The 14,219-nt window shown below is 35.7% G+C and overlaps 1 protein-coding gene across 3 annotated transcripts in view; it reads left to right on the top strand.

Moving 5' to 3' along the window:
* LOC131063748 (uncharacterized) overlaps positions 1 to 13,610 on the top strand; it is a 105,948-nt gene extending 92,338 nt beyond the window's left edge. Inside the window, exons 6-8 of one of the 3 annotated variants that reach the window (XR_009111126.2) lie at positions 3,031 to 3,087; positions 3,184 to 3,419; positions 13,027 to 13,610. Coding sequence is in view for 2 of the 3 variants with exons in the window: in XM_057997650.2 (XP_057853633.1) it covers positions 3,031 to 3,087; positions 3,184 to 3,308 (182 nt within the window). In the remaining variant the exon portion in view is untranslated. Of the gene's footprint in view, positions 1 to 3,030; positions 3,088 to 3,183; positions 3,580 to 13,026 lie in introns of those variants that run through there. The other 2 variants (XM_057997650.2, XM_057997651.2) reach the window with 2 other exon arrangements.
* Positions 13,611 to 14,219: the final 609 nt, after the last annotated feature.

Here is a 14,219-nt window from a genome sequence, read left to right as displayed (position 1 = left end):
GGCAAATTTGCTGGCACAGAATTCAAGGTGCAAAAAAGAGGCACCCAGAAAAATCTGAGACCAACCCAGAAAAGCTCTTGAAAAACCCATCAAGAATCTGAAAACAAAATGCAAATTTGACGGCTCAAAAATCGAGGCACGGAAAACGATGCACCCAGAAAAATTTGACGACGACCCAGTTGAGGTCTCGAAAAAGCCACCGAGAATCTGCAAGCAAAATAAAATTTCGACTTGAACTGAAGGGTCAAAACCCTAGTCGAAAATTGCAGAAACCCTAGGAAAATTTTCAATCTGCAAAAAAAACTCCAAGTTGCAGGCCCGAAAATCTCCAGAACTCTAAAAAAAATATGAACTGCTGCCCAACACAGAAATTCACCCACAAACCAGAAACCCTCAAAAAGCTTTCAAAAAAGCAAAATTGTTTTTTTATAAAAAACAATTAAAAAAATCTGGAAAATATTCCAGAAAGAAAGCCATGAATTTTTATTAAAAAATTCGCCAAACTTTAAAGAATCCCATCGACCTACTCTGATACCATGAAAAATAAATTGAATGAATGATTCAATAATCGGATTATCTATTCAACAATATACAAGCGTATATAAAGAGATTACAAGACGACGTTCTAAATTAAGAACAAGTCGTTTAAAGTGAATTACTAAAAAGCTAAATGCTAAATAAAGCTTAAAAGCTAATTAACTAAAAAGCTAAATGACCATTAAACAAGGAACTAAATATAGGTGACTAAAATATAATTAAATATTCTAATACCTACCTCTTGCAATAACAACAATTCACTGTCACAATCACACCATCTTGTACCAAATGGGTTAAGGTCACTATATCGTACCAAATCCTAGACTGAGATCTATACCTTGGGGAATCAATTTTTCGGCCCTGCCTATGTATCCCTTAAGGGAACTAGAGGCTTCATATTTACCCAACCAAGTGAGTTAAATCACAAACAAGAAATTAGCAGTTTTAACAAAAATAGCAACTTTGTCCCTCCATTCCCAAACTCCATGGAGTTATGGTTACTGTATTGACAAAATTTTCAGGCCAACATATTCATTTTATTATTATCCTTTCTGAACAAGTTCAGGTTACTTTACAAGGTTATCTCTCTCTGTTTGTATTGAGGGTAGCACACTTTAGTTTATGAACTGAAGACAGTGCATCTACTACTCTCTTGAGCTTATACATACAAAATAGAGACGTCACAGTAAACAAACATATTCATATTACATTGAACATCATTTACTTTATCATCATGCTCGGAAGGGGCTTCAGTTTATCTTGTGAGGATGATCTCTCTCCTTGGTACATCTATACAATCATATCTTAAGTAATGTAGTAACTAACAGAATTAGAAATTCACACACACACACACACACATATATATATATATATATATATGCATTTTTGCTAACATTAACCACATTAAAAATAGAAAATGAAGGTCAGCCAATACTTTTGGCTTTGACTGTGTAGATCTTTCATCACCAAAATTTGTTTCAGATCAAACTCCATGATACATCATTAGGGTCTGATAGTCAGATAGTTTTATCCCATGAAGGCTAATGCATAATATAATGAAATTTCCATAGTTCATATTGATAGTTAGCCAATGCTTTTTGATTTGTCTGTCCAGAATTGTAAGTCAGTAAAAAGCATTTCCGATCAAAATCCATGATTGATCTTTGAGTATGACAGCCAGAGAGTTCCCTCCCATGAAGGGTATTGATTAAAATCATGAAATTTCCAGAATTCATAATGATAGTTAGCTAATACTTCTGGATTTGATTGTGTAGGATTTTTATTAACAAAAAATGTTTCTGATCAAAATCCATGATTTATCATCAAGGTATGATAGCTAGAGAGTTCACTCCTATGAAGCATATCGCTATCAATTAACATCATGATTTTAATAGCAAATGAATTTTATTTGGTATTAACTTATTTCATGCCCAATATAGTGTTTAGAGCATATTTATCAGGAGACTTGTACCATGACCCCTGGTGCTCGTCTTCCGTACCAGAAACACAATTGTCTTGGAGACCTATATGAAGATGTCTTTAGACTTAAGATGAAGTGTCTTTGCATCTCCTATGCATCTCTTATTTGCATCTCTTGAAAATGAGGAAACTTCTAATAAAGCCTTTATTTTTCATAAAATTTTACAAGTTTTTTTTGGGGGCTTAAAATTTTCTTGTTAAATCCTAAAGAGGTAAGAAAATGAAGCAAAACAATAATAAGGTTTAAGGTGTGTACACCCTTTGAATTTTTATCAATTGATTGAAAAATATAGTAATTGTCAAGTTTCCCCATACAAATAATGGGATTCACCTCCTAGTTTCTTTGGCATCTTCAGGTGATTATGATTTTAAATGTTTTTTTTTCTATAAGATTATGATTATTAATTATTAATATAATTTGTTAATTTCAATAATTTTAATTTATATATATAGCCATATCCGAGTACCCAGCTCCGACCTTTTTTTAAATTGGTGTATCAGTACCCGTCCCCGTCTCCTATACATTTGTTTATGTTGGCAACAATGGTGTAGAGATCTGAATTAACATATCATTTGTTTATGTTGGCAAGCATGTTTCAATGCCATAAAAAGTTTTAATTGCCAATCCCAAAAGGCAAATGGCAGCGCTTATTATCATAACTGAAAAACTGCTGCATATTTTTTTATCACATATTTAAAACATGGTTTTTTAAAATTATATGGTACTATTTTGAAAGTGTGAGAGTTTGACTGGACAAATCTTGGCCTTGATTGTTGAGCTGTTTGGCATGGGAAAATTCCCAAGTCTGGATTACTGGTGATCTTTTGTCAGATTATGCTACTATGGTTTTATTGCATATGATATTGAAATATATTAATTTCCCATTTTATCTGCTTTTCAGCACTGAATGATACATAGGTGTGAAAGTTACCTAATTTTATTTTTAAATTTCTACAGCACATTCAATCAATTATTTTTCTCTATTCTGCTAACGTTTGAATTCATATTGATAGGAGTGCGACATGATTGTGAAGTTTTCATACATATGAATGTATCAAAGTACTTAAATGGTAAAGGTTCTAGTTTCCTTGGATGTTCAATCAGCTTTTGGAAGTTGCACATAAGTTCAATCTTTGAATTTAATTCATTTATGACTCCTTTTGTAGATGGCATGAAGCTCTACCGTTCTGAAAATGGAGTGATTTTGGCTGAAGGTCGTGATGGTGTTGTACCACCTGAATATTTTGCTGAAATAGAAATTCCTGGAAAGAAAAGAAACAATAACCTATGAACAGAATATTATGTTTTATGCATACATAACAGTGGTCTGCAGATGAAGGAAGGAACAATCAGCACAAGTTTGATGTGGGCAATGGATCTATGGACCCATCTGTTGTAACAGGTGATTGATCTTCTGCTGATTCCTTTTGTGCACTCTCAACTGGTAGACGATGCTACTCAAAATGTAAAAAAATGCAGGCATCTCCAATATCCGATCTTGAATATCTGAGCGTAGAGGATACATAAAAATAATTTATTAATAAATATTTTAATTTGGTTTGCATGCGATTGCAATGAATGATCCTTTTTGGCCAATGGGATGTACAATTTTTTTTGGATGCACCTCTCTATTTTCTCGTTATTCTGTAGAATATCTTACATGGGTGATCGCAGAGAAATACAGTGTTGTATTGGAAACCTTTGGAAGCAAATTTGCAAGTGTTGTCCCTTCCCTTTTTTCTGACTATCTTCTTGTCCTTCTGTAGAGAAAACCAGAGAGATTATAGATAAATGTATGTAATGAAACCTTTGGATTTTGATTTGGTGATTTTGTGCATTTTCTTTTTTGTACTTGATTGACATTTATGTTTCAGACCATTTCAATTTATACAGAAAACTATCATAGCCTCTTTTTTTGAGACGGCAAAAAAATAATTTGGGCTTCATGTTAATATTGCAAATCTGGGCGAAAATGATTGGATTCTGATCAAAATCATCTAATACTTTGTTGTGAATGAAGAGTCGGCATTTTTTTGTCCAATATACTATTAGAGAATAAAGTTTTTATTAGTTAGCTAGCATGACAAGAAAAATGAAAAATATGATATGGAAGATGCAAGTTATTTGCAGAATTCACAATTTTTTTGTTTTCACATATCACCACCTGCAACCCACCTAGTTCAGACTCCAAGCCACACCAAATCAGAGCAATATTTATCTGAGCAGCCATAGGCAGATTGTTCCCGTTAAGCAACCTTTAGAGGAGAGCATAGGCTCCTCCTGAAGTTAACTCACAAAATCAAATTGAGATTTCAGATGTGCAGTCCCAAATGGAACAAATCAGATTGGCAAGAAAGACATAAAGCTCTTTGTACAGCACCATGCATGTGACCTTTCCTCTGCAAAGAATTAAAATGGTTGCTATCTATGTCTGGTTACCCGTCTAATCAGCTTCTTCATGGATGAAATGGAGAACAGGCTATAGCTACCAAAAATTTGTTATATAGTTTCTTGGGGCTTTTCTGGGCCCAAAACTTTAGGATCATGTGTATGGGAGAATGGGAGGCCAGCAGGGATAGTAGGCCTTTTTATGATGCCAAAAGAACATTTCATGGCCATTTTGCCAACAAAGCAAGAAAAGATAGTACCTTCCATGGAGACCCTTGGTTCATAAAAAACTCAAGGTTATTTAGGAAGCTTTGGCCTTTTGGTGTTGGTTCACATTTTATCATTTACCGAACATTGGAATAAAATATCCAAGGATACTCTATCCTCTCTCGAACAAAATCACTACGTGTGCCAAGGTTGCGAGAAAGACCACACGTCGACTCCAAGGTTTATATTTGCGAACGAGCGACTTTGTGTTGGATAGCTTCCTTGGTTATGTATGCTGAAATACGAGGGGGACTTATGCTTGGCTTGTTCAATTCATAGTGAAGGTCTAGACAATGAAGCTCTATCGATTGGGTCTTGGATCATGGACTTAAGAAAACTAAAAAGGGATAAGGGTTTAGAAGTTCTAATCTATTCCTAAGAATTCAAGAGACGGTATTGACTGGGTGAACCTAATAACCACACTTTGCTTTGCCACGCTAGGACAACTACACAAAGTAGGTGCAATCTTCAAGGGATGTGCTTATCATTTTCATGTCATGAACAACTACCATCAAATCGAACAATATTTATCCAGACAAAAGTCAAGCATCCACAAAGTAAGCTCAGACTAACTTTACACAATGAACAAAAATCATTTGTTCATCAAAAGTATGAGCAAAGATTCACCATAAATCAATACTTATCATATCTTGCATTCGTCTAACATACATGAAATAAAATCTGAACTATGATGGGGGATGAGAACCATGCAAACTCCAAAATAAGAGAAGTAATCACCATCAATTTGAACAATGCATTACTTATTACTTTGGTAGTCATAACAACAATTTGCTTATCTCAACATGTTTTTCAACATGCTCCCATGATTTACAAATGAGGGGTGAGCTCAATTTATAGGCTCCCCAATTACAATTCAATGGCCAAGATTGATTTTAAATAACGGTCGAGATTACAAAATAAAACCCTAATTAGGGTTTGCTACAACTAGCTACCCCTCGACCAATGAGAAAATTACATTTGAGGACACTTTGTCCTTCTTGCTAAATATAAACCGATAATAAAATAGAAGGTTGTTGCATTGTGAAGTGTGCCTTTTAGAAGTTTCTAGATAAGTCGAGTTCATTGAACTTGGACATGTTGACTTTGAACAATCTGATTGTTGAATGTCCTCCCTGAATTTTCCAATTTGTGTCGAGAAATTGTCTATGGAAATTTGTTTGGAATACTCTTCTTGCCACCATCTGATTCTGATTGGGAGCTTGTCTTTAATTCTTTAGGAGATGAAATCCTTCAAGAAGTTGCCTTAATTGCTTCAATAGGTTTGGGATTGTAAATGAAATCCTTCAAGAAGGTTGGAATTTCTTTCTATATTTTCGCCAAGTCTGAAGACTTTCCTCTCTTGATGCCTTGAAATTCTTTCACGTGCCCTGAATTTGGAGAATTCCCTTGTGCCTACGCCACAATGGAGGAAATTGGAACTTTCTCTGTGAAGCATTTCCCATACTTAGCCAAATTTTGGCTATTCAATTTCATTATGTGACACCTTCGTGTGAACCTTCCAACACCTAGCCAAGATTTCGGCCATCTCTATGCTCGAATGAACTTTTCTTGTGGATTTGCCCTCAGTTCTGAATTTGGCTTGTGCTAAGTAGGACAAACTCCACGCTTGGATAAGGATTTTATTCATTTCCTCTTTACTTTTACTCTTTATTCTTCTTTCTTCCTGTTTTCTTTCCAACACTTAGTCAGAATTTGACTCTTTTTTTGTTGAAAACTCCACTTAGCCATTTTTTGTTTCCTCTTCGCAAATTCCAACACTTGGTTCGGACTTTGGAAATTCCTTTCCTTCCCTGGGTAGGTGAATGTATTGGCAAAGAGTCTAGAGAAATTCATGTGTGTTCAAAAATCTTTAAGTGTCGAAAATTTCTCTCTGTGTTGAATTTATTTTCCCTTTGAAAATAATTCTAGTGTTGGAAAAAAAATAAAAATATTTTAGGTGTCGAGCTTTATTTTCCAACCCTTTCAATCTTGATTGATCTTTTAGTGGTGAATCTCGTGCTTCTTGTCCAATTTGTCTGTTCCTCTAGCCATTTTCCCTTCTTCATGGCAAATTTGATCATCTCATGCTAAACATGTCCTAGGCGAACTTCATAGTGTTCAAACCATCCCCTTACATGCCATGGTGGACTTTCATCTTGTTTGGACATTCCCAACTTAAGTAAGGCGGACTTTGTATTTGGCAAGGCAAGTGTTGGTCGGACTTTGTGATTTCTTGGACATGTTCAACTTCTTCTCCTTGTCTTGCCATCTTGACCTTCTTCCAAGGCGAACTTAACAACTGTTAAGCTATGACAGAATTGCTTAGTGTCACATTTTCATGTTCTTTGTGCCATCTTACTTGGGCGGAGTTTGCAATTTATTGGACATATTCTTTATGTGCTTGGGTGGACATCAGATCATGCTAGACATGCTAACTTTCATTTTTCTTTCTTCCTTAGCGGTCTTTCGTGCTTGTTAGACATTGCTTGGGGCGAACTTGACAAGTGCTTGGATATGTCTTAGGCTTGGGCGGAGTTTATGTTCCATGTGCCATCTTACCTTGCTTTTCCTTCCTTAAGCGGATTTTGAAGCTTCCTTGCCATAGACGGATTTTGGAGATGTTTGGATATACTTTCTTTGTGCCAAGGCAGACTTTGATATTCTTCCAGCCATGCATATCCTTAGGCAAATTTGATAAATGCTTTTCATGGCGGACTTTGATGTTTGATTGGAACATGCCAATGCTGGTGCAATTTTTTACCTTATGGTGGACTTTGATCTCCATTGGAACTTCCTTGTGTTTGGCCATGCAAAGGGCGGAGTTTGGAAGTTATTAGCCAAGGCAGACTTGGATGCTTGTTAGGCATGGCAAACTTCACCTCTTCATTGGATGTGCTTTAGCTAAGGTGGATTTCAATTTCCTCTCGCCATGCCGAACCTTGTGCAGGACGGACTTCCAACTTCCTCTCGCCATGTTGAACCTTGTGCAGGAAGGACTTTCAACTTCCTCTCGCCATGCCAAACCTTGTGTAGGGCGGACTTCCAACTTCCTCTCGCCTTGCCAAACCTTGTGCATGACGGACTTCCAACTTCCTCTCACCATGTTGAACCTTGTGCAGGACGAACTTCCATCTTCCTCTCGCCATGCCGAACCTTGTGCAAGACGAACTTCCAACTTCCTCTCGCCATGCCGAACCTTTTGCAAGACGGACTTCCAACTTCCTCTCGCCACGCCGAACCTTGTGTAGGACGGACTTCCAACTTCCTCTCGCCATGTTCATGTTTGATCTGCCATATTCATCTAGATCTTCTAGAACAAAACCCTAGTTCGGAGCTTTTTCTCTGCTTTTTACACTCAGAGACAATTTTTCTATTTAGAAGACATGGGCATTGAAGCTATATGACCTGTGGGACCCAACCCTAGGTCTACTTTGAAAAAAAGTAGAAAAAGCCAAAAAGCAAAAAGCAAACGAAAAAGCTACTTCCTGGATTGGTTCCAAAGTGCCAAAAATTGAAAAAGCAGAAAATAACAAAAAAGCAAAAAAGTAGAATTCCGTAAAAATAGGAAGGTGTCAGAATTGACCCTAAGCAATTGCAATCTCTGTCCTTTGGCCCGTCTAAGCACTTTGACGACATCTAGACACTGTTCCGAGCATGAATTCCCTATTTGACCTGGATGACTTCTCAAAAACTCTAACTCATTGCAAAAAAACTGGTGATTAGCAGTTGCGACGCCAAGGCAAAACCCTAGAAAGAAAAAAAAGGGGAGTCCCCATTTGCAATGGGGCGATGTGTGAAAAGGTCACAACAGGTGTCAACCCCATGAAGGAGCTCCCAAGAACTGTTGTGATCTGGGTTGGGCTGCCCATGCTTGCAGTGAATAGTGGCAAGGAGTCTCGCTTTGGAGAATTGAGTAAGCTATTGGTGGTGGGTTCATTGCAGGTTCAGAGTTCACCAAATACCCTGAGATCCTTAAATATTCAAGGATACGTGTTGATGTGGATCTATAAAAGACTAAAGTCTCTTCTTGATGGAATACTGTTTAAATATGGGTGGAATCAAATAGCAGCAGTCTATGGACTAATGAGAATATCTCTTCCAGGTATCTGCTCTGCCATGAACATGGATATATGGCCTGGGTTTGTCCATGTCAAACCTCACTAAAATAGAAACCTGTGGAAAATCAAGAAAATAACAATCACAAGCTGGAGGAATTCTGATTGACAAACAAGATCAGCATTCATGGCTGTCAAAGCATCTTAATGTTGGATGACAAAGAGGGGAACTATCAAAACGCCTATGCACAAAAAGGTTAGGTTGCAAACCCACAGTCTGAGCATATAGAAATACAATATTCATTCAAGATTATGTAGCAAATTTATCCACATTTTGCCCCAAAAGTCAGTGAAAGGTGGAAGAAGCTTAGCAACCCAAATGGCAATGAAATACAAGTCCATGAAAAACATACTTTGATCTCACAAGTAGAATTATAACTTGAATAAGCATAATTTCGGCAACATATTATCCCAATCAAAACAAGCTTGCTTAGATGCGGTAGCAAATAAGAGATGGTGGGTTTACAGTTTACTTGTGAGATCCCAACAAGAACTTCCTCTTGTTAACGAGTTCTTTATTTCATGATGAAAGGAGGATTGCTTTTGGAAGTAGACATCCAGAGAAATGTGGAAGAAGATTTATTCTATCAATTGGTGTCAAAATAAGTACCATATCAATGCAATATCATAGATTGGAACAGGATAATGTACCTAGATAAAAACTGAAGCAGAAATAAAGGCATGTGCCACAGGTTTCTTTTGAAGTATCCTAACAGATGAACAAGAAATAACAAACATGATGGTTGCAAAGTTCCAGTGGTTATTGGTGATGAGGGAATCTCAAATTTTACGAGATTGCAACCAAACCTGAATCGGTTACAGTATTCCTATTCCAAAAGACATGCCCCTGGGTTGTATGGATTTGCTGCAGTGTTATGCCAAAGGTTAGGAATTTTTCATGTCTGATTTACATGCAGTATCATAGGAATCAAGGAGGAACAAAAAAGTGTGACAAGCTATAAAGACAAAACTGGTCTCAATTACAAAAGAGGCTCATGCTAAGAGGATGGATCGATACAGGCATATTGTGATGAGTAGTACGGCGTATAAAATAATCTCAAAATACTAAATAGAATAAATCTCCTCTTTTATGATTTATTTCGGACACCCAATTGGCTTTTGTACAAGGCCGAGATATTAAAAACAGTACCATGGCTGTCCAAAACACACTGCACTTTCTCAAAGATACAAAGATTTTCACAGGTGCAACTGGAGCTAATAATTCAGTGCTTTAAATTTTTAGCATTAAGCACTCAGTTTATTGAATAGATCACTAGCTGTATCTCTGCTCCCACATGCATGGTATGCATAATTGGAACATTCGGTACCTGTTTAATTCAACTAGAGGTCTGCCAGTGGTGTGTTCATAGCCCATATCTATTAATCATAATGGGTGATGGCTCGATGAGACAACTAGAGGAAGCAAAAGGACAAGGGAAGTTTCAACTCTTCTCCAATCAAAACATTAACTCAGGAGGCGAATTTGTCTTATTCTCCACCCTTATTGTTAGGGAAGTACATCAATACAAAAAATCTTTTACAAAAATATGAGTTAGCCTCGAGATAGAATATAAATAATCAGAAACTAAGTGTCATATTTGTTAACATTCAAGGACTGTGAAGGGGTGAGATTCTCGTAACTCTTGACCACAAGGAAGATAGATCTCCTTTGGCTTATCTTGGTTTCCTCTTCATTGGAAAGCCTCCTGAGAAATCTGGAAGCCTATGAGAGAAAGATGGAAATAAAATTGGCAGTGGACCAACATGTGGCTTCCTGTGACAGATAGAATCCAACCCACCTAAGCTGTCCTCTACACTATGTTAGTCTATATGCTAACACTTTTCTCTACGAAGGCAAATAGAGGAATAACTTATCTCCCTAATATTTTATTGTGAGTAGAAGATCAACGACATTAGTTGCATGTGGCCTGGTCCGCAATGACCAAACATAAAAGTGGAAAACCCAAATGTAAAAAAAATTCCAAAGAATTCAGAAAAGCTATGTGTGATGCCCCCTTTGGGAGGACACTAAATCCTGCCCAATATACTTGTAGAATTATTGCAGTCATGTATATTCAGTCTGCTGTAGTAATTTGGACAGATTCAATTAGATGTTGTTTCGCTCTTTAAATGCACAGGTCTGCTATTTATATCAATCTGATCTGCTACGTATACTCATATATATGTGTGTATGAGAATCCTTTCTATTCCATCAGCTCTGATTCTCTGGTTATTGATTTAATGTTTCCTCTTCTTTTCCTTCGGTGCCTGCTTTATTATTGTTTGCAGATTTGTATTTGTGTTCTGATATTTTTGATAAATGTTCATATCATTCTTCCAGATTTTCTTATAATTATGATTTAGGTCTGCTCCTAAATCTGCTTTTAACACTTCAGATATTTTGTTCTATTCCATGGATCCTACCTTCTCAAATGAAAACTTCTCCACTTTATATCGTCCAATGTGAGGGAGAGTCACACCTCTTCTTAACAGTCACAACCTTTCACAATTACCACCCTTCGAAAGGGTCACAACCTTTCATCATTGCTGCCCCTTTGAAAGAGTCACTTCCTTATCTTCTTCCCATTAATGCTTACTTAATTCCTTTGCTCCCTTCTTTCTTCCTTTTTCCCCTTTTTTTTCAAATGAAGTTCTCTTCTCTCCCTTTTATATCTCATGTTTGAGGGAGTCACAACTTTTCATTTCATGCCTTTGACCATTCATTAAACTTAACTAAATTTTAATTATATTAATTTTTATATTTATTCTTTTGTATTTTAATTTATTATTATTATTGATTAATAAATCCTATTTCAACAAGGGCACATTACACTATGGCCATAAAGGCTACTGGCAGAAGCAGACTATCTCCAGATTTCCATTCAGTTGTATGGACCAAATACTTGACTGGTCAGAAGCCAATATACACCTTATTTGCTCCATGAAACCACAACTCAAGCATTGCCTGACAAATCAGAATGCGTTTCTTTCTTTGCTGGTGCCATTCAATGTCGCAAGCGACTAGAGTTCCATTCGTCTCTGGTTTGGGGGACCCCCATTATCAATACCTAGCCTTCATGAACTACAACATGCTTTGCAAAGCAAACATTACTTCTTGTTGCCCAATTTTTTCAAATCTAACATCACAATACTATTTGGTGGAATGCAAATAATTGGGATTCTGTATCTTATAGCCTAAATTTGGAAATTGATTCATCCAATTTACCCACATAAACTTAAACTCTCATTTGTTGTTATCGGGAATTCACATTTATTTTTCTTTCATCCCCTCATTGGATAGGAAGGTTGCCCATATGTACACCTTCTCTTTGCCGTGGCTGTATTCGGTATAAATTTCATTTCTGCACCAGTCACACCGACGTTTACATTCTGTCATCTCTTTTTGACTTTATTAATCATCTTCATGCCATTGTAAATAGTAATTATAACCCTGGCTCTTCCTAGTAAGACATGTCAACAATCTTCTGGTGGTGTTATCCCTTTCAACCCTAATTTTCTTGTCTTTCCCATCAAATCTTAAATCTAATTTACTTTTTTAAAGCGAAGGGTTTTTTCTGCAATGTGACGGCACCACAATTTTCCCTTGGTTGTACAACTAAATGGAATTGTTTATTGTGATAGATTTGTTAATAATTTGAGTACTTTTTCCATATTAAAACTATCAACAAAATATTTTCAAATTCTTTATTTGGATAAGAAGTTAAGCAAATGAATAAATCTAGCTAAAAAACAGCTGAACGTTGACGAGTACAAAGCTAGGCTATTAATGTTAGAGATTAATTTGTAACTGAATTGTACTCAAGCTGTTTATGTGTCATATGAGTTTGATTATGAGTTGTAGACCTGTCTGTAGTCCAGTTTGTTGTCAAGAGTTTTTAGTTAGCTGTCAAACAAACTAGCATAATTATTGGAGAAATGTTGAGTTTTCAACAGTTATATATTTGTAATATATTAATGAATAAAATAATAGAATGAGTAGTACAACAGTTCTATTCTGCTCTGTTATATTGAGTTCTTTTACTTCTGCCGTTGTATTTTTCCTTGTGTAATATCTCTTTTTTTAATAATATCAGTGTAATATCAGTGGGTTACAGTGTTCGAGGTATATGAAAACACTACTCTAGCCATTAAATCATGCCTAGAAATAGACTTGCGTGCACACCATTTCATGTCTATGTTTTAGAGTTACTGACAATAGTATCTCTGTCACGGTTGCAGTGCATGAAATATGTTTGAGGATTGTGGATCCAATTAAAGGGTTGCTTTCCAGCTAATGAAATAAGTTTAGTATGGCAATGGAGGAGTGTACGAACTTGGTAACATAGTATAACGACATTTTTTTTATCTACGTATGCAACAAACGGCATTAATGATTTTCGGAATTTTGAGTGTAAAGAGTGAATATGAATTAAATCAGTTGATTGGTCATTTTAGCTCACATGCAAATTTCTATTTTGCTTAGTTATGTGGCAAGATGAAATAAATCAATCATTCACAAGTATTTTACGAATCTGATAATAATTATGAATGGCCTTTAGATCAAATTGGTCTGAAGGACCTAACAAAGAGCGTGTTGCAGACATTTGCATAACCATTATTATTATATGATGGGCAAGCTAAAAAAATAGTCGTGTTAGAGGAAGAGTGGTGTTATCTTTTATATCATGCTCTTACAGGGATAGGGTGGCTGTTTGAGTTTGGAAAATTGAAAAATAACGTTGGTTTCTTTTACAATTTGGCATTTATCACTAAAAAGACCCCTATATTTTTTTATATAGTCAGATTATTTTAAATTTGCATCACGAGGTTTATATTGTAATGGGTGTTGCAAGATGTGTGAAAAGACAATCAAATGAAAAAGTATCGTGTGGTTTCTATACGAGTTCTTTCCTAAATGAAGGTGTAATATAGTGTAAATCATTATTATTTTTAGGTAGACCTACTGGACAGTTATGTGAAATGAAGCTATCTGAAGATACAAATTTGTTGTTATATACTATGTAAACTAGGACATTTTAATAATTTAGTAGAAATATATATTGATGTTAAATAGTAATTTGTATTTAGTTTGTATATTTATAAATCATGAACTATGTGTATTCTAGAAAAAAAAGATTGACTAAATTGTATTCCATATTATTCCATGTGAATGAACAGATTAAATTAGCATTCTCAAATATACTCATTAAGTAAAAGTAAAATGAAAATGATAATGGAAAAGAAGAGCAAGGACAAGCAATATTTAATTGCAATAATAATGTCTAATGTTTTATCTTGAATTCTAATGGAATGGGTACTTAAATGTTCATATGGGTGAGATATTTATTATTTTATCATTATTTTTCATGGAATGGGTACTTAATGTTCACATGGTTGAGATTATTATTTTATCATTATTTTTTATTGCTTTG

This window comes from Cryptomeria japonica, chromosome 5 (assembly GCF_030272615.1).
Source record: "Cryptomeria japonica chromosome 5, Sugi_1.0, whole genome shotgun sequence".
Lineage (NCBI taxonomy): Eukaryota > Viridiplantae > Streptophyta > Pinopsida > Cupressales > Cupressaceae > Cryptomeria > Cryptomeria japonica.
The sequence above is the reverse complement of the archived record's forward strand: the minus strand, read 5'-3'. Positions and strand labels throughout refer to the sequence as shown.